The 19,722-nt window shown below is 32.7% G+C and overlaps 1 protein-coding gene across 1 annotated transcript in view; it reads right to left on the bottom strand.

The window, feature by feature from the left end:
* Positions 1–289: 289 nt before the first annotated feature.
* LOC136031748 (phosphatidylinositol 3,4,5-trisphosphate 3-phosphatase and dual-specificity protein phosphatase PTEN-like) overlaps positions 290–19,722 on the bottom strand; it is a 45,827-nt gene continuing 26,394 nt past the window's right edge. The window contains exons 7-11 of the mRNA XM_065711476.1: positions 16,972–17,129; positions 10,314–10,531; positions 7,782–7,923; positions 5,313–5,598; positions 290–987 (exon numbers count right to left, since the gene is read on the bottom strand). Coding sequence (XP_065567548.1) covers positions 908–987; positions 5,313–5,598; positions 7,782–7,923; positions 10,314–10,531; positions 16,972–17,129 — 884 coding nt within the window. The 3' untranslated portion in view covers positions 290–907. The remainder of the gene's footprint in view (positions 988–5,312; positions 5,599–7,781; positions 7,924–10,313; positions 10,532–16,971; positions 17,130–19,722) is intronic.

Genomic DNA, 19,722 nt, shown 5'->3' with positions numbered 1-19,722 from the left:
AAAACACTTGAAGTGCGCCTGATTTGCTTTTAGACCCTTAAAAAGCATCAATGGAGACTGGAACTGTCAGAAAGTTAAAAAGCACAGGTGACTTCACCCGAAAAAGCCATACTGAATATAAAGCTAAATTTTCCGCTTTAAAAAAGCAAATCGTGCTAAATCCCTGAACCATCTTTCAAATTCATGCTCAAAGTCAAATTTCACCAATTGCTTCTTTTTTTAACGGATGTTAATATAGTTGAATTATAAGAAAACGTAGCCTTGATAGTTTTTGTTTAACACCAATCAATCACAATAGTTCAATTTTTTACTTTCACTGATTTTAGGATAATCATAGAAATAACAACAAGTCAATACAGATTGTACGCACGGGGAGAATAGTTTTTCGGGCCTACTCCTCCTTGAAACCGCGCGATTTATGCGTGTATAACCGCGTATATTGTCCATGCAATTCACCGAATTACGCGCTTATTTCCAATATCTACCTCACGACTTCAACAAAAATAAGTTCCAGCATACGTCCTTGAGCAGTAGGTTATCTGTGTTGGTGACGAATCCTTATGATCATGCAAAACGGTTGTCCACCTTCAACAGGTTCTATTCCTGAGTTTTATCACTTTCGGAAAACATGCGCTTCATATGTACATCTGAATCAAAATCATAAAAAAATACCAATTACATCTTTCATTTTAGACCACCGAATTGTCTATTCACCTTAATTGACAACGTAGCTTGTGTACTCTCACCCTACTTAATAGGAACCTTAGCTTACACAATAGGTGGTTTATTCGTCCATTCAGAGTTGCTACTACCAAATAACACAAATTACGAATTGCTAAAGCCAACATACTTGGTCTACTGTGCAACACTACACCGCAGGAAGAAGGTAAAGCATAGGAAGGAAGTCTCAGGAAGGTTCGATTGTCGTCACAGACGATTCGGAAAGAGCCCGATAACGAACTTGGCTTGGCTGGTCCGAGTCATTCGCTGCGAAAAGAAAATAAAAGAAGCTAAAAGTTATGTCCACCTTTTTAAGAGAAAAAGCAAAGCTGTGCAATACAGAAATATAACGCTAAGCTCTGACAGATATTGATTTTTGCATCGCCTACCCGATTTCAAATCGCCCGATTAGAAAATATTTTCATGAAAAAAAGAAGAAAATTAGATCCGCTTTTGTTTCGGAGAATTAAAAAACACGGTCGTTAGACGGTTAAAAGTGAATTTAAAATAAATGAAGTTTACTGTTTCTCCATTGGCAAAAATGTACTATGCTCTTTTTTAAACAGGCATAAAAAAAAAAAAAAAATCCAGAATCCCTTTAAAATTTTTTTGGAATTCACACAACGACGTCACATGAATGCTTTCGCTTGACAAAATTTACTGTCTTCTCAATTAAATATAGCAGTATTATACAGTAATATAAATATTACTATAACACTACCAACAACTTCACTGGAATGCAAATCTCGGCAAAACACAGTCAGGGACAATCCCCCCCCCCCCCCCCGAAAAAAATTGTGAAGAAACATTAATGTCCGCTTTTGTTTCTTCATTTAATACTCGGTCAATGTAGGTGATCCTTGTAATGCGTCTAAAATATTAGCTTCAAATGCGGATTCCCAATAAACCGGACCCCTCCCCCTGAAAAAAATTTAATCCGCTTTTGTTTCGGAATAGAGTTGGATGATTTTTTCTCCGATCGGCAAATAAATTCAAACGACAATTGGAGTCTACAGGATTAAAAGTAGTTCCAATAGGTCTTAACATAAGAGCTTGGGTGACACTCCTTCCCATCAAATAGATATAGTATCCATAGCAACTTTGACCAGGATACTGGACCGCGAGCTTCTTGCAGATGGTGGTGAATGTACTGCAGCCAGCAGTTTTAAACTGACACAAATGAACCACTTATTACTATTTTAAATAATATTACGGGGGTACTTGCTAATCACAAGAAGTTGGGAAGAAGTCATAAGGAAGAATTTAAAGGAGATTCATGGGAAGGAATAAAGAGTGAAGCAAAGAACAGATTGGAGGAGAGAGAGCGTGCACGGCTGTGCTACCTCAGGCAGCTTGGTGACCCAGTGAGTTGTTACTAGTATTTTTTTTTCGCCAATAAATATGTATTTTTGATATGTATACATATATTTTTTTTTAACGTAGCTAATTTTTGAATCCACATCCACTTATTCAGGAATCAAAACACGGTCACGACTATTTGGCGTCACACGGCTGTTTTCGGTTCGTCACACGGTTGTTTTTGCTTAACATAATTTACAGTCTTCTGTCAGAGCAGTCGTTTGACGCCACACGGTTGTTTTCGTTCGTCTAACGGTTATCTTTGGCTTGGCAAAAATTAAATTATTCTCTCAGAACTTAGCTTAAATACCAATTCTACTAGTCATAGAGATAAAAACGGACCAGAGGCAAGATTCTCACTAGATGTTGTCACTTATCCCATTGTGCCATAACAAAAATCTATTCCGAATATATAGCGTGAACTAAATTAAAGGCGAAATCCGATGAAGAAATTTTGCAGAATCCGGCCTCCATTCTTTTTTCAACCTTTATGATTACTATAATTCTACAACTAGATTTACCGGAAAGCAAATTTTGACCAATCAAACAGTCAGGCACATGTTGACGTTGACATGCTAGTGACCAAGTTTAACGAGAACACAACCTAAATTACTCGGGGTCATTCGGTAAAAGAAATAAACAGACGATTTTAGACTATGAAATATTGGAAAAAAGGCGAAACGAGAACAAGAAAAAAATAAGAGGAAAATGGTTTATTTTAACACATGTTATTAACTGTATGTTTATCTAGATTTTATATCTAAAAAGATGTAAAAGTCTACGTGCAAGGTCTACTTTAGCTGCATACAAACATATTTCGGGTTTTGCGTTACTCCTTACTTTTTGGCACCACAATCGTCGCTTCCCAACTCACCTACAGTTACAATTCAGTAGGTCTGAATATTTAATTTTGTCAATATTAACCTTGTTTCTTTTCAAAATGACGACACCCAAGGGGAGGGGAAAGGATAGCTGACCAGGCATTACGATTGTTTACTCTTTTTAAGCAAAAGCCTGTGAACAACCATTCTAAATTTCGAGATAAAGGTCATATACATACCAGAAGCCAGGGGATAGGGAAGGACCCCTCCCCCATAGACGGATCGAAAAGATCACTTTCACACGGAAAAATAACAGCCAAAAGTAGCTTTTTAATTAGACGTTTTTGGAAAAAATGACCATCTCCAAAAAAAATGGGGTATACTGTATCAATTATGTTTCGAGACAGACAATTTTACTAGATTTCTTGAAAACATCCAACACATTTAACCAAAACCACAAACTTTTACACCAACCACCAAATACCAACTGTCACAACACTATAAAAGTGAAACTATCAAATTCTAAATCCTTCACGCTGACAGTGCATGCGCCTGAGAAGTTCATTTACCAAGCAAGGTTGCGTTCACAATGTTTAGCACACATACTATTTAAACATCTTAATTATATACTCAAAAACACAGGGTATGCATCAAAGATTCATTTTCCTCCAGGAAAATGTTGGTAAAACACAACTAAGCAGCATACTTATACTACATATACTTATTAATCAGCCGTCCTACTCTTTTTAGATAATAATGCCCCCCCCCCTGGTATCCTTGATAAATCTCCCAAAGTTGCCATCTCTGGTTTTAAATTAATAACCAAAAACTAGTTTTGAGAAAGCTATCAACGTAGTCAGGGGACTGGCATTGAACTTCACAGTCCCTACTAACCGTACTGATCTTCGTTTGGTGGCCCGTCAATCAGGAATTCCAATGGGGCCTGGGGGTCAACCACCCTCAACTTTCTAGCAAAACCTTGTTTACCTTCCCCAAACTTTTCCGGGCAGCCATTGAGAGCTGGGGCGACTCTGGCTGAGTTTACAGAGTCACACCGCTGACCACAATTCCAAAATTAACCAGCAAATCCTGAATCTAATCCCTGTCATTGGACAAAAGATTCCAAGTTTAGTGTGCCAACCACTCGGCTAGGAGCGATTTGGTTCTAAACACCGAGAGCGTGGAGATTTCGGGACTTGATTCCCTCTTTTCTCACATCAAAGGAGTTAAATGACAGGCACTAACCTGTTTTTACAAATACTAAAAACTTCAAAAATTAAAAAAACTTCAAAAAAATCAAAAACTGTTTGGCTCCGGGCAAAAGAGGATATACGTGTGAGGATCTTTCCACGAAGGAATTTTTCATGGGGGAAAATTTTCCATGGAGGGGATCGCGATTTTCTAGCATTACTTAAAAAACAATCAAAAATTAAATTAAAATAAAACAAGCTTTTTCAACTGAAAGTAAGGAGCAACATTAAAACTTAAAACGAACATAAATTATTACGTATGTGAGGGGAGTTGCTCCCTCGTCGATACCTCACTCTTTACGCTATTATTTTTCAGTACTTTTAAAAGAGCTATTCATTATAATTAAACGGTCTTTGTGATTCAAGTTTCGTTCATAAAGAACTGGTGCAAAATTCGAACTTTAGCGTAACAGGGGGCATTAACAAGGAGACAACTTCCCTCGTATACGTAATAGTTTCTGCTCCTTTAAAGTTTTATTGTTGCTACTTACTTTCAGTTGAAAAAAATTGTTTTTTATTAATTAATAATGAAGACAAGTGACCACTGACTCTCCTTGCATTTTTCCCATTTGATTGTTTCTACCGACTAATTGGAATTACTTAATAATATCTAGTCCTTACAAATTCTTCTTTGGCTCAGAGTGAAAAAAAAAACCTTACGAAATAAAATGAAAGTCACATAAAAGTAAAAATAAACAAAATATAAGTAGCATAAAAAGTAACTTAAAAGGTAAAAATTAAAAGAACATTTCTAATAAATCCGAAGAGAAAAAAAACTTTTATCACTAATCTCTCTGACTGCTTTGGTAAAACAAAGAAAAGATCTAAACGGAGATATGGCTTTAGTAAGTCTAATATTGATATTTTTTGGACGATTTTCTGAATGATTTCCTCCCCAGAAACAGTGGCAACCTTTGCAGTTATGTCTAATCCAACATTAAGCATTCTCATTGAAGCATACATCTACTTTATTCGGCTTTGTCTATTTGACATAAGAGCAAAAAAAGAAAGAAAAGAAACAAACATAAAATTTGGCCAACAAAAGACGCCTCCCACCCCCAACTCCAATTCACTATGCTACATTTAGTTCTATATTTAAAATTTAAGATATCGCTACTGAGACAAAGTAAATTTCCCCAGAGCCATAGAAGATAGTGCATACCTGAGTCCCAGCCTCCTCCTTCGCTTTCAGACTCTACTGTGGAGCTTGAGTCGGATAATTCTTGGCAGTTGCAAGCTCCATCTGAGTATTCTTGAAGAAAACATACGGGCCCACAGGTAATTCTAGCTTGGGGAGAACTGCTCAGGCTTGTTGGTGACAGGGGAGGACGGAGTTCTTTCAGGTTTGAATTGATGGCGTGACCCGAAAGGGCCCGGGTGCGTCTATAACCAACATTGCTACTTTGAGCGCTGTTATTATTCGACGGCTTTGCAAATATACATATCACCTGAAACGACGGATCTATCATAGCATATGCTAAAGAAGATTTTAGAAATATTAATGACGATAATTTATGACGACATTTTCTAGTTCAAACAAACTTGAAACAAAACAAGTTGACTCATAAGACCTGTCGAAAGAAGACTGTGGTAATCCAAAGGTGGTACGCCACACAGCATTAATGTTACCAAGGTAAATGTAAAAAATACGGCAATTCCTGCTGGTAGTGCTGATTTCCGTTTCATGGCCCTTAGCCCTATAATATCCAAGTCTAAATATACACAGAAGAGAAAGCTAAGAAGAGGGAGAGAAAAATAAAGGAGATTGATAGAGAGAGGGAAGGGGAACAAAACGAAAACAAAAATGATTTAATTTATAGGCATGATAAACATGGAAAAATTATAAAAGGAGAAAACTCACCAATGTTTAACAATCCATCAGAAAAAATAAATGAATAACACTTCTTTAGCATCAAATGTTAAATCATTTCATTCCTTATATTTTTCATTAGGTATTAAATTGAACACTTTGTTTCTACAACAATAAAGAATAATGTAAGAAAAAACTCTGTCTGGAAAAATTTTAAAAACCACTATAAATTTACACAAAAGCAGTCAAGAAACAGGTTTAATTCCAGAAAAATTATTTAATTAATTGAATTTAAAGTTTTATTATGAGATTTTTAATTTCCTCTTTCTTCTAACAATTTAAAGTTAAAGAACAAGTCAAAAATTGGACAAGATTTCCACTAGATTAAAAATTTGTTTAAGAATGTTCTCGGAAAATATATTCTCAAAACTCTGGTTAATCCAGCAGAGGACATATCTCCAGGGACCACCAGGGCAACTTTATAATTGTAACTGATACCCTTAAAAAGATTTTGGTTTTTCCCTGTGGCTTACAAAACTTGACGATTATTAGTGAAATTCTCTAGCAATTTGAAACGTTGTAAAAGACAACTTCAAAGAATTCAGCAAAAAGGTAAAAAAAAATCCAAAGAATACAAATTAAAACTTGTAATTTTTCTCATTCAAGAAGTAACTATGGACGGCTTTTATGTTCTATAGTTTTTGTATTACATTTATGTACTTGTCTTGAGGTGTAAGTGTTGTTTTAAGATTTTCCCATTTTTAATTTATCAATATTTGACGAGTTTCTGTGAACTGGTGACACCAATTTTTTTTATTTAGTAATTGTTTTTCTAACTAAAAAACCAAAAACCGTTAGTGACGCAGTCAGTAATAACTGGAACAGCAGAAAAAGATCCATAGCTTTAAGCTAAAACATGATTGGGACTTTGACCTCGAACTTAAAATAATTGACCTAGATGAATTCAGATACTATAACGGAGGATTTTATATCTTACTTAATTTTACTTAATTTATCTTCAATTAAAGCGAATTCCTCCATAAAGAACACATGCACGGAAGTCGCTTGGAATAGAACTGTATATATTTTTTCATATTCCTAAAAAAATACTTTGGGAAATGGTTTTCCAAACGAAGTGTATTCCAGATAAATCTTAGTGGGATTCTTCCCCCCCCCCCCTATCACCAAGCACAATTAAAACTATTAAAGCAAGAAGAGCTATAATTTTGGGAAAATGAAACACCCTTTGCAAATAGTTGCAAAGCTGAAAGTCAAATGAGCAGAAGATTAAAACCATTAACCATTGTTAAAACGATTCAAACTCTTTTGAAATATTGGAAACAAGAAATTATTCTTCCCCTGAGAGATCGTAATAACGATACTGACTCTATTTTGGTTTATAAGGTTCTTAATTGTAAGGTGCGTGGTGCCAAAGGAGACATCATACCTGTTGGATTACAATGTTTTGTTGTTGCACTGGAGGTAATTTACAACCCCATCGGACAAGCTATTTAGTTCTCAGGGTGGCCGTTAAACAGATTTTGTATTTCTTTATTTGATTTTAAGAAATTTATATCTCTATTAAGTAAAATATTTTAATTAAAAGCATAAGATTAAAACCATTAACCTTTAGCAAAACGATTCAACCTAAAACTATCTTTTTTAGATATTGGAAACAAGAAATTATTGTTCTCCTAAGAGATCACAATAACGATACTGACTCTATTTAGGTTTATAAGGTTCTTATTTTGGTTTTAATAAATTTCACTCTCTATTAAGCTATATATAAAGTCTACCTTGCCTTTTGACTAATGGTCTTACCTTAAAATTTGCACCAAATCTACTATGCTTGTCTTTGAAAACTTTATCCAGGTCACAAGTTACAAACTCCATTTTTAACCTTGGTCCCCGGGTAGGTTCATTACTTGAATTAGCTGGTAGCGATGCAATCATCGTTGAAGATCTAAATAGAAGGAAACGAGATTAGTGGAATAAAAAATCCCTATCAGAAAATAGCTGACGCTAAGAACTCTTTACGGGAAATAAACATGACTTTGTCACCTTTCCTATGAAGAGGTTTAATCGAAGTTTTCCTAAAATTTGTAACATGAGAGTTTAGGGACGGGGGAGGGACAAAATATACTTTTGTAAAACTGAGGGAAGGGAGGAGGGAATTTTATGTTCTTTCCAATGAAAACACAAAAAAAACACATTTTTTTTTAACGAAAATACCCTCCAAACAATGTGTTTTTCAAAATAAAGGGGGGAGGGGGGAAGGTGGGCCACCTGGGTAACGTTTCTTTCATCCCAAATAGACACCACAGTTTACTAATCCCCTGTGGCTGCCAGATGGAAACAACCACGCGACCGCCCAAGAACAAGATGGTTAGATAGTTTGCATCACTTCCTAAGCAAGACAAGAATAAGACATGAACATACACCCGCGGCGGCTCTAGGTCCGGCCTACTAGAGAAAGATGGCATCTGCTCTCTCCACGCTGGCGCCAAGTCAGCAGGAGAATTAAGTAAATTAAGTAAGTAAGTTAGCTAATTTGCTCCTTTTTTAAATTCCTATAAGTGATCCTCAGTATCTTATCTCTAACTTCGTTGCCACGATATTTCCCATTTACCACTCCATCAACAAATGAATACACTTGGCACGAGCTCTGCTCCCTACCAAAGGAAAAACGTAAAATTTTGCAAATTATTGGCATTTATAATAAAGAGCCTTGAACCTTCAATGAAGCCTTATTATTTTTCGATCCTTTTAGTATTGTCTCTTCTTCGTACTGTCATTCCTTTGTTATCTCTTACTTGCCAAATAAACTTTAATTCACTTCCAAATTGTTGAAATTCGTTTTATTTCTTAATCATTTCCTTCAGCTTTATCACGATTCAAACGCTTACAATACCAATTCTCAAGAAATCTCTAATCATTAAAAAAGTATAAAATACAAACTGAAAATACCTGTAACTTTGATAAAATAATACAGCTGTTTTTTTCGACTAATAAATACACAGAAAAAAACAAAACAAATACAACCATACATTTTGGCCAAATCGTATTTTTATTAATTACCTTCTCGATCCACAATTCCCTGTAGGAACCTTAATTATGTTTCCTTTCATAAGTCGCCTACATCAAGAAAAGAAGCGACAGTATATTCAACAACAGATTTTTTTTTTCCAAAGGAACCCCAAGGCCATCCGACCACCAAACAGTGCAAAAATGATGTAGGTTTTACCTAGGTATGGGTGGGATGGATTATGTTGAACACAAAAAAGCAACAATTAGATACCGTACTTTTTAGCTATTCAGTGACAATAAAGTCTTTTGTAAATTTGTAGCAGAAAATCCTCGTAGCAAGACCCTGGAAACTGCCCTCAGAATATAAGTTTTTTCTTATACCTTCTCGCCTAATTATGCCTCGACAGATTTCAAATTTTACCTTTTAATGACTTTTTAAATAATGAAGATCATTGCAGGTTTAATTATGTGGTTTATCTGTAATTTCTAGTTTTTCTTTCACAGATTAAAGTAATCCATCGGTGTGTTCCAATTTAAAAGCATGAAAAGAACAAGAACTCGGTAATGAACAATTGATTCGATCTACTATTTTTATATACTATTTATTCTCCTCCCCCCTTACCAAAAATAGTATTTATTTACCAATGACAAAAAATTGCCAAACCAAAACTTAAACACGTTCAAAATTAAAAGGCACATTCAAAAACTTTACAATGAAAATACATGAAAATAATCCTTCGATGTATATATATATATATATATATATATATATATATATATATATATATATATATATATACCTCACCATGAATGCTCAATGTTCGTGAATGTCAACACTCACCGGTGAAAGTCCGAAGTATCTTTTTTTCTCCTTGGATTTAGTCAGCGTTGCCAGTCAACTTTTTCAATTTAATGCATGGTTTGATGGCGACAGGTTAGGTTAGATTAGGTTTGGTTAGTTTAAGTTTTTAACCCACTTCTGACATCTAATTTAACCTTTCCTAACATATGCTAACCTAATCTAACTTTACTTTTACCATCATAGCTTGCATTAGACTGAAAAAGCTGACTTGTAAAGCTAATTGAATCCAAGCAGAGAAAAAGGAATTTCGGACATGCACCAGTGAATGTCGACACTAACCAGATTTGAGCATTAAGAATATTAAGAACATTTATTATTTTATTAGAATATTAACTCATCCAATCAATATTTGAATCTGCCCGGAACTAAAAAGCACATTCAACAGCTTCACGGTGAAATTACATGAAAATAATCCCCTTATATATACCAAATTAATTAATTAATAAAAACAAAAAAAAACAGACCTTTGGGCAAAGAATCGATTTCCAAGAATGGTAGGGGTCATGGTTGGCTGGTGACTTGAGCCCCTATTACTACGAGAGTCTGCAGGGTGGGCAGTTCCAAAGGCAGGTACACGAGTAGCACTTCCATCTATAACAACTATTGAGGAATCTGAAGGTAAAGGAGCATCCAAAACTGTATCAACAAATGCCGTATTAAACCAAAAATGAAATAACGTCTCCTTAAAATAAAAAACAATTCATTGACAACACTGCGCTACTCGTGTTAAAGTCATTCGTCCACTCGTAATAAAGTCATTCATTGACAACACTGTAGTATACACTGAAAGCGAAGATCTTCGAATATAATAGACCCCAAAATACCGATACTTAAGGCAATATCCGTAAATTTTCCTTTGTGGACGAAATACACATTATGCACAGACCTTAGAAGAGACGCAGCGACGCCAATTGGGAGGGGAGGGCAGGGAAACATTCTTTCCTGATATTTTTGCGCTCACGTAGATTTCAAAAATACATTCTTTGTTTTGGAATTTTCATTGAAAACTACCTTTTTTACTATTGATCATCGAAAATAATACTCCTCCCCCTAGACTTTGAAAAATATACTTTGCCCACACACCCCCATTTTCCAGAATTGGCGCCACCGAAAAAATACAAATAATAGAATACCCATAAAGTAAATAACTGGGAAGACCGCACATTCATTGCATCAGACAAAAAAAAGAGAGAAAAAAAGAAGACAACAAAATGAGGATACTTCAAAGACAGTGAATTTCGGATGCAGATTAACTGCATATTTCGACTATATATTTAATAGCCATCCTCAGCAAAACAAAATAGTAGAACAAAAGTAAAATTCAACTTGTGACAAAAATTCTAAAAATAAAATCAACAATAGCTTCATTTATCTATAAAGGTTCAGCTAAAGCTATTAGCTTAAATTTCGTCATTGCATTACTTAGACTCAGAAGCGGTTTTAGGGGAGGGGCAGAGTTTTTGTTGCACCGAGTGCAAAAATTTTAGGGGGCGCTAAATTTGAAATAATAATCTAATTGTGATGATCATTTTGTAATTTTTGAAATATTTGAAATTCTTGAAATAAAGTAGATGGTGCCGATAATATATGAAAATAATTAATAAATAAGTGATAGATAAATTATTAACTAATTTATAGAATAGAAATAAATTAAAAACTAAGAAAATAATTAAATAATAATAATAATTAAATCATTTAAATAAATTAAAGACAGGGGGCGCTAATCAAGATTTTGCCCCGGGCACAAGAGAGGTCATAACCGCCACTGCTTAGACTTAAGTCTTCCCACGACGGCTGGCGCACAAGGTGACAACAATGCCTCCCCAAGACGACCTCTCCAGTGTTGCAGACCGTACATTTTTCGCTGATACCTGAACTGCACAGCATTACCCTCCATAAATCGGCCTAGCTTTACCTTTGATGTCTACGCTGTCGGGTACTAAAAGAGAATCAGCAACAAACATAGGGAGAAGATGAAGATGAAATCGTAATTTGGCATTGCCGGGAAAATTTCAGTAGAATACATTTCAATAGGAAAATTAAATATTAAATTATTATTATAACTTAATATTACATTTATATATCACGTAAATAATTTATATATTTATATAAATATATATTAAATAGATAAATTTCATTAATATTAAATATAATATATATTACAAATAATAAATATATATAATATTATAATATAGATATATATATTATTGTATATTATTTATAATAATAATTAAATATAATAAATATATTATAATATAAATATTAAAGACCTATATTAAATAATTTTATATTTTTATATTATATATTTTAATATATTTAATATAATATTAAAAATTATTAAATACTAAATTAAATATTTAAAAAAACATTTTAATAAAATACATTTTAATTAGAAAAATTTCAATAGAAAGAATTAAAAGATGTTTCTTCTAAAAATAAAAACGGTAATCATTTGTATTTCTATGTCAGCTTATTCAAGTCTTTGGAATAGCAAATTTCAGTAAAATAAATAATTTCCCAATAGAATAGCTTTTTCAAATTTTCACATCTAATGACAATGATTTATTACATTCTCCCAATCTTGAATACTTGAATAGTCATCTCTACATTTTTGGACTCGAAATTTTTAGAAATTTACTTCTCAAATTTTAGTGGTTGATGTCCTACCTCCAAAAAAAAAGAGATAGACATGAGAATGTAATATCAATAAGAATTATACACCGCCATATGTAAATTTTCTGAGCAATGGGAGGAGGGGGCAAAGGGTGTCAAACAGAAAAAAAAATCATTAGGCACTACGAAAAATTAAGGAAGCAATAAAACCATAGCCACAATTCAGGTGTTGAACTACGTTCAAATTGTAGCATCCAAGGAGCTGGACTCGTTGGAGAGGATTTAGTCTAGAGCCTTAGTAGCAGTATTTAGGTAGCACAAGGTTCCTTATCTGGAGTTGCTTCATGATTTTTTATGGGATTGCTAAAAGACTTTTTTTTTCTGGGGTTACTTAAGGACCTTAAGCTTGAAGTTGTATCCGACCGCTGTCAGAAGCTCCACTAAACTTTTCATTTATACTTTCTAACCACCCTTTTCATCGACATACCTTTCCCCCTTTTATCATTCCTTTATACCCAGGCTCCCTTACCTAGTGGTAAGGGAGTAAGTGGTAAGGGAGTGGTTCTTTAAAAGTACAGCCAATTGTCACGCAACATGTGAGTTATGAGCAGAGTTTCGTTTCCACTTTTTTACAATATTATAATTCCGAAATATGAGCGTAATTATGTCATATATTTTTGAATTTAATATTGTATAGACGGAATGGGCTTTTTTTCATTTTTTTTTCTTTGTAGATAAAGTATTGCGACAAAAAAAGTTTTGGCTTATTGCCGGTTTTATGTTTTTTTTTTGGTTTTTAAATCGAAAGAATTTAGATTTAATGGTCAAAATTGTAATTATATTTATTAAATACTTCATGTTGCAGTTTGAATGGCAATATATTTAACTATAATTTTGGTATCAAACAAATTTCACAAAAACAAATCATTTCTTTACAAGAAGCGGCAAGTAGATTAAATTTCTCCATCAGTTTGCCTCTCAAAGAAGAAGTAGAAGACAGGAAAAGACATAAGTATTTAGCATACAATTGCCTACCTTGACAATTGATTTGTGCTTGAGTACAATTTTGACGTCCCGTGATAGTACAATGGGACAAGTGAAAATGAAAAAAAATTATCTAACACATATTTAACTATATTTAACATACATAACATAGTTAACATATTTAACTATAATTTTGGTGTAAAACAAATTTCACAAAAAATCATTTCTTTACAAGAAGCGCCAACTGGATCAAATTTCTGCATCAGTTTGCGTCTTAAAGAAGAAGTAGAAGACAGGAAAAGACAAAAGTATTTAGCATACTATCGCCTACCTTGACAATTGATTTTTGCTTGAGTACAATTTTGACGTACCGTGATAGTACAATGGGACAAGTGAAAAAGAAGAAAATTATTCGATACATATTTAACTATATTTAACGTATATAACATAGTTAACATATTTAACTATAATTTTGATGTAAAACAAATTTCACAAAAAAAGAGAGAAAAAAAGAAGACAACAAAATGAGGATACTTCAAAGACAGTGAATTTCGGATGCAGATTAACTGCATATTTCGACTATATATTTAATAGCCATCCTCAGCAAAACAAAATAGTAGAACAAAAGTAAAATTCAACTTGTGACAAAAATTCTAAAAATAAAATCAACAATAGCTTCATTTATCTATAAAGGTTCAGCTAAAGCTATTAGCTTAAATTTCGTCATTGCATTACTTAGACTCAGAAGCGGTTTTAGGGGAGGGGCAGAGTTTTTGTTGCACCGAGTGCAAAAATTTTAGGGGGCGCTAAATTTGAAATAATAATCTAATTGTGATGATCATTTTGTAATTTTTGAAATATTTGAAATTCTTGAAATAAAGTAGATGGTGCCGATAATATATGAAAATAATTAATAAATAAGTGATAGATAAATTATTAACTAATTTATAGAATAGAAATAAATTAAAAACTAAGAAAATAATTAAATAATAATAATAATTAAATCATTTAAATAAATTAAAGACAGGGGGCGCTAATCAAGATTTTGCCCCGGGCACAAGAGAGGTCATAACCGCCACTGCTTAGACTTAAGTCTTCCCACGACGGCTGGCGCACAAGGTGACAACAATGCCTCCCCAAGACGACCTCTCCAGTGTTGCAGACCGTACATTTTTCGCTGATACCTGAACTGCACAGCATTACCCTCCATAAATCGGCCTAGCTTTACCTTTGATGTCTACGCTGTCGGGTACTAAAAGAGAATCAGCAACAAACATAGGGAGAAGATGAAGATGAAATCGTAATTTGGCATTGCCGGGAAAATTTCAGTAGAATACATTTCAATAGGAAAATTAAATATTAAATTATTATTATAACTTAATATTACATTTATATATCACGTAAATAATTTATATATTTATATAAATATATATTAAATAGATAAATTTCATTAATATTAAATATAATATATATTACAAATAATAAATATATATAATATTATAATATAGATATATATATTATTGTATATTATTTATAATAATAATTAAATATAATAAATATATTATAATATAAATATTAAAGACCTATATTAAATAATTTTATATTTTTATATTATATATTTTAATATATTTAATATAATATTAAAAATTATTAAATACTAAATTAAATATTTAAAAAAACATTTTAATAAAATACATTTTAATTAGAAAAATTTCAATAGAAAGAATTAAAAGATGTTTCTTCTAAAAATAAAAACGGTAATCATTTGTATTTCTATGTCAGCTTATTCAAGTCTTTGGAATAGCAAATTTCAGTAAAATAAATAATTTCCCAATAGAATAGCTTTTTCAAATTTTCACATCTAATGACAATGATTTATTACATTCTCCCAATCTTGAATACTTGAATAGTCATCTCTACATTTTTGGACTCGAAATTTTTAGAAATTTACTTCTCAAATTTTAGTGGTTGATGTCCTACCTCCAAAAAAAAAGAGATAGACATGAGAATGTAATATCAATAAGAATTATACACCGCCATATGTAAATTTTCTGAGCAATGGGAGGAGGGGGCAAAGGGTGTCAAACAGAAAAAAAAATCATTAGGCACTACGAAAAATTAAGGAAGCAATAAAACCATAGCCACAATTCAGGTGTTGAACTACGTTCAAATTGTAGCATCCAAGGAGCTGGACTCGTTGGAGAGGATTTAGTCTAGAGCCTTAGTAGCAGTATTTAGGTAGCACAAGGTTCCTTATCTGGAGTTGCTTCATGATTTTTTATGGGATTGCTAAAAGACTTTTTTTTTCTGGGGTTACTTAAGGACCTTAAGCTTGAAGTTGTATCCGACCGCTGTCAGAAGCTCCACTAAACTTTTCATTTATACTTTCTAACCACCCTTTTCATCGACATACCTTTCCCCCTTTTATCATTCCTTTATACCCAGGCTCCCTTACCTAGTGGTAAGGGAGTAAGTGGTAAGGGAGTGGTTCTTTAAAAGTACAGCCAATTGTCACGCAACATGTGAGTTATGAGCAGAGTTTCGTTTCCACTTTTTTACAATATTATAATTCCGAAATATGAGCGTAATTATGTCATATATTTTTGAATTTAATATTGTATAGACGGAATGGGCTTTTTTTCATTTTTTTTTCTTTGTAGATAAAGTATTGCGACAAAAAAAGTTTTGGCTTATTGCCGGTTTTATGTTTTTTTTTTGGTTTTTAAATCGAAAGAATTTAGATTTAATGGTCAAAATTGTAATTATATTTATTAAATACTTCATGTTGCAGTTTGAATGGCAATATATTTAACTATAATTTTGGTATCAAACAAATTTCACAAAAACAAATCATTTCTTTACAAGAAGCGGCAAGTAGATTAAATTTCTCCATCAGTTTGCCTCTCAAAGAAGAAGTAGAAGACAGGAAAAGACATAAGTATTTAGCATACAATTGCCTACCTTGACAATTGATTTGTGCTTGAGTACAATTTTGACGTCCCGTGATAGTACAATGGGACAAGTGAAAATGAAAAAAAATTATCTAACACATATTTAACTATATTTAACATACATAACATAGTTAACATATTTAACTATAATTTTGGTGTAAAACAAATTTCACAAAAAATCATTTCTTTACAAGAAGCGCCAACTGGATCAAATTTCTGCATCAGTTTGCGTCTTAAAGAAGAAGTAGAAGACAGGAAAAGACAAAAGTATTTAGCATACTATCGCCTACCTTGACAATTGATTTTTGCTTGAGTACAATTTTGACGTACCGTGATAGTACAATGGGACAAGTGAAAAAGAAGAAAATTATTCGATACATATTTAACTATATTTAACGTATATAACATAGTTAACATATTTAACTATAATTTTGATGTAAAACAAATTTCACAAAAAAAAAAATCATTTCTTTACAAGAAGCGGCAACTAGATCAAATTTCTGTACCAGTTTGTGTCTCAAAGAAGAAGTAGAAGACAGGACAAGACATAAGTATTTAGCCTACAATTGCCTACCTTGACAATTGATTTGTGCTTGAGTACAATTTTGACATCCCCTGATAGTACAATGGGACAAGTGAAAATGAACTTTACACCAGTTGCTCCTTTCCTAACTTCACTGGGAACGGTTGTATGTCTCCGATTTTCATTCTCATAAACAATCACTTGAGGAGCTAAACAGGAAAGATTAATTTGATGAAAAAACTTAGAAAATGCCCTATAAATACTACTTCTCAATTTTATTGAAGTCCAGACATAGACCAGTAATTATAAACGCAAGATTATTAGGGTTACCACTTTGATACCTCTATTGATTAACTATCCCCAACCTAATGATTGTTGGAGATAGTGATCGTCGGAATTGTTGAAAAAGTGATTTTCCTATACTACTTCACAATTTTATTGAAGTCTAGAAATAAGAAAGGTAATTATAAAGATTATTTAGATAAAAGATTATTCAGGGTTACCACTTTGCTACCTCTATTGATTTACTATCTCCAACCTAGTGATTGTTGAAATTGTAGGAAAAACTGATTTTCCTATGCTACTTCACAATTTTATTGAAGTCTAGACTTAAGAAAAGTAATTATAAACACATTATTATTTAGGGTTACCACTTTACTACCCCAATTGATTTTCTATCTCCAACGTATTTCAAGAACTTATCACAACATCTTAGTATTTTTGTAGAACTAATATTACAAATATACAAATTACTTAAAAGAAAGAAAAAAGATAAAATAAAAGAATGTAGCTACATTTAAAATTAGCTATTCTGCTATGATAATCAGCAAAATTCTCAAATTCACATCTGCTACATGTTGGTAGAGAAACTCAATAGCATCTACAGTGTATAAAGGGTTAATTGAGCTGGAGGAAAGCCTTTGGAGGGTAGAGCTAATCACACCTGCCTAGCAAAGAAAGATCGATTCCGATCAGATCAAGAACCTTAAAAACTAAATAAAACCACCCCAATGCTTCCTTTTTTGGGGAGGGGGGATAGAATACCCTGCACATGTTTTAAACAGCTTAGGATGGTCATTGAAATAAGGAAAATCCAAAATCCAGTAAAAATTTTCAATAGAACCGGGTAAAATAAGGCTAAATGAAATTTCGGACCTCCCACTGTACAAATTAAAGATACCTATATTTCATTCCGTTCTTTAAGAAACAACAACCCGACTTCTTTTTGTGTGCTTTTTTTCTATTTCTTTTGTCTTGTTTTTCATTTCCGGTGTTTATTCTTCTGGACGCTTAGTGATTTTATTTCTTGGCTCTGTTTTGACAGAGAATTTAAATAAGAACAACCCTGATGATGACATGACAGAAGACCCGTCGAAATATTGCTTAATTCGCCAATTGATGACTTTTTCGTTTTCGATGTCTATTCTTCTGTACGCTTAGTGATTTCATTTTTGGCTCCTGTTTTGGCAGAGAATTTAAACCAAAACAAGCCTGAAATTGACATGACAAAAGACCCGTCGAAATACCGCTTAATTCACCACTTGACGCCTTTTTCCTTTTCGGTGCTTATTCTTCTGGACGCTTAGTGATTTCATTTCTTGGATCCTCTTTTGGCAGAGGAGAATTTAAATCAAAACAAGTCTCATGATGACACAACATAAAACCCGTCGAAATATTGCTTAATTCGCCACTTGATACCTCATAATCAATGAACCACTGTTTCCCAATTGTCTGATACATAGAATTTAGACGACAAGAAAACAATTGAATATCTCATAATGAAACTTGTGCCCATGAGAGTTCTAAACAATATCAGGTTTCTCTGCTGATTTTATCCACAGTTGGTGTTAATATAAGGTGAGTTTCTACCGTCCTAGACTAAATTTTTAGTACTAACTTTATTAATAATTGAGTTTCCAGGAGCAAACACGCAATATGTTAATACAAATTTAGAATAAGATTCCCTAACAATTCGAAACACTGCTGATAGTTTTTGAGCACCAAATTAAAATAAAATCGAACAATAAAAATAAAAGTTGCGAATTCCTTCATTTAAGGAACACCCATGCTTACCGTCTTTTCAATTTTTTTTTTTACATTTTATACCTATTCTGACGTTCGAGTCTAAATTCGAAGTAATTGTTAAAACTTCAAAAAAAAAAAAAAAAAAATTCAGCCTAATTAACTTCATAATTTCCAAATTTCCAGGCTAAGTAAAATATTTCCGTCGAATATTATTAACAAATTTTTGCTAGCTGTTAGATCTCTTCCTCCAAGATAACAACCAAGAAAACCTAAGAATATTTTTTTTTTAATTTGTTCTGAAAAACATAATTACACCTGTTTCATCATCATTTTCGATATTTCGAATATATCATTTCGATATTATTTCCAAAGACATTTCTAAGATAAAGAAAATAAAGTGCAAGTTTTTAGCCAAAGCCTTGCAAGTTTTTCTAAATTTTTCATTGTTAGAAATTTTTTCTGAGAAACTCTTAATCCGCTTGTGCTTTCGTAAATTCTGTGAATAGTTTTTGCGTAAATTATTAAATTCTAAATCTGTATTTTACTATTTCTCAAAAGAAGGGTGAAATAAGGCCTTAAAATAAGGCTGTAAAAATAGGCCCCTATTAAAAATAAAATAAGTCCTAAGGCCTTATAATAAGGCCTTAAAATGAGGCTGTAAAAATAGGCACCTATTGAAAATAAAATAAGGCCTAAGGCCTTATAATAAGGCTTTTATATATAATAAATAAGACTGTAAAAATAGGCCCCTATTAAAAATTAAAATAATTTTGTTTA

Source organism: Artemia franciscana, chromosome 10, assembly GCF_032884065.1.
Source record: "Artemia franciscana chromosome 10, ASM3288406v1, whole genome shotgun sequence".
NCBI lineage: Eukaryota > Metazoa > Arthropoda > Branchiopoda > Anostraca > Artemiidae > Artemia > Artemia franciscana.
Note: the sequence above shows the minus strand (reverse complement) of the source record. Positions and strands in the feature narration are given on the sequence as shown.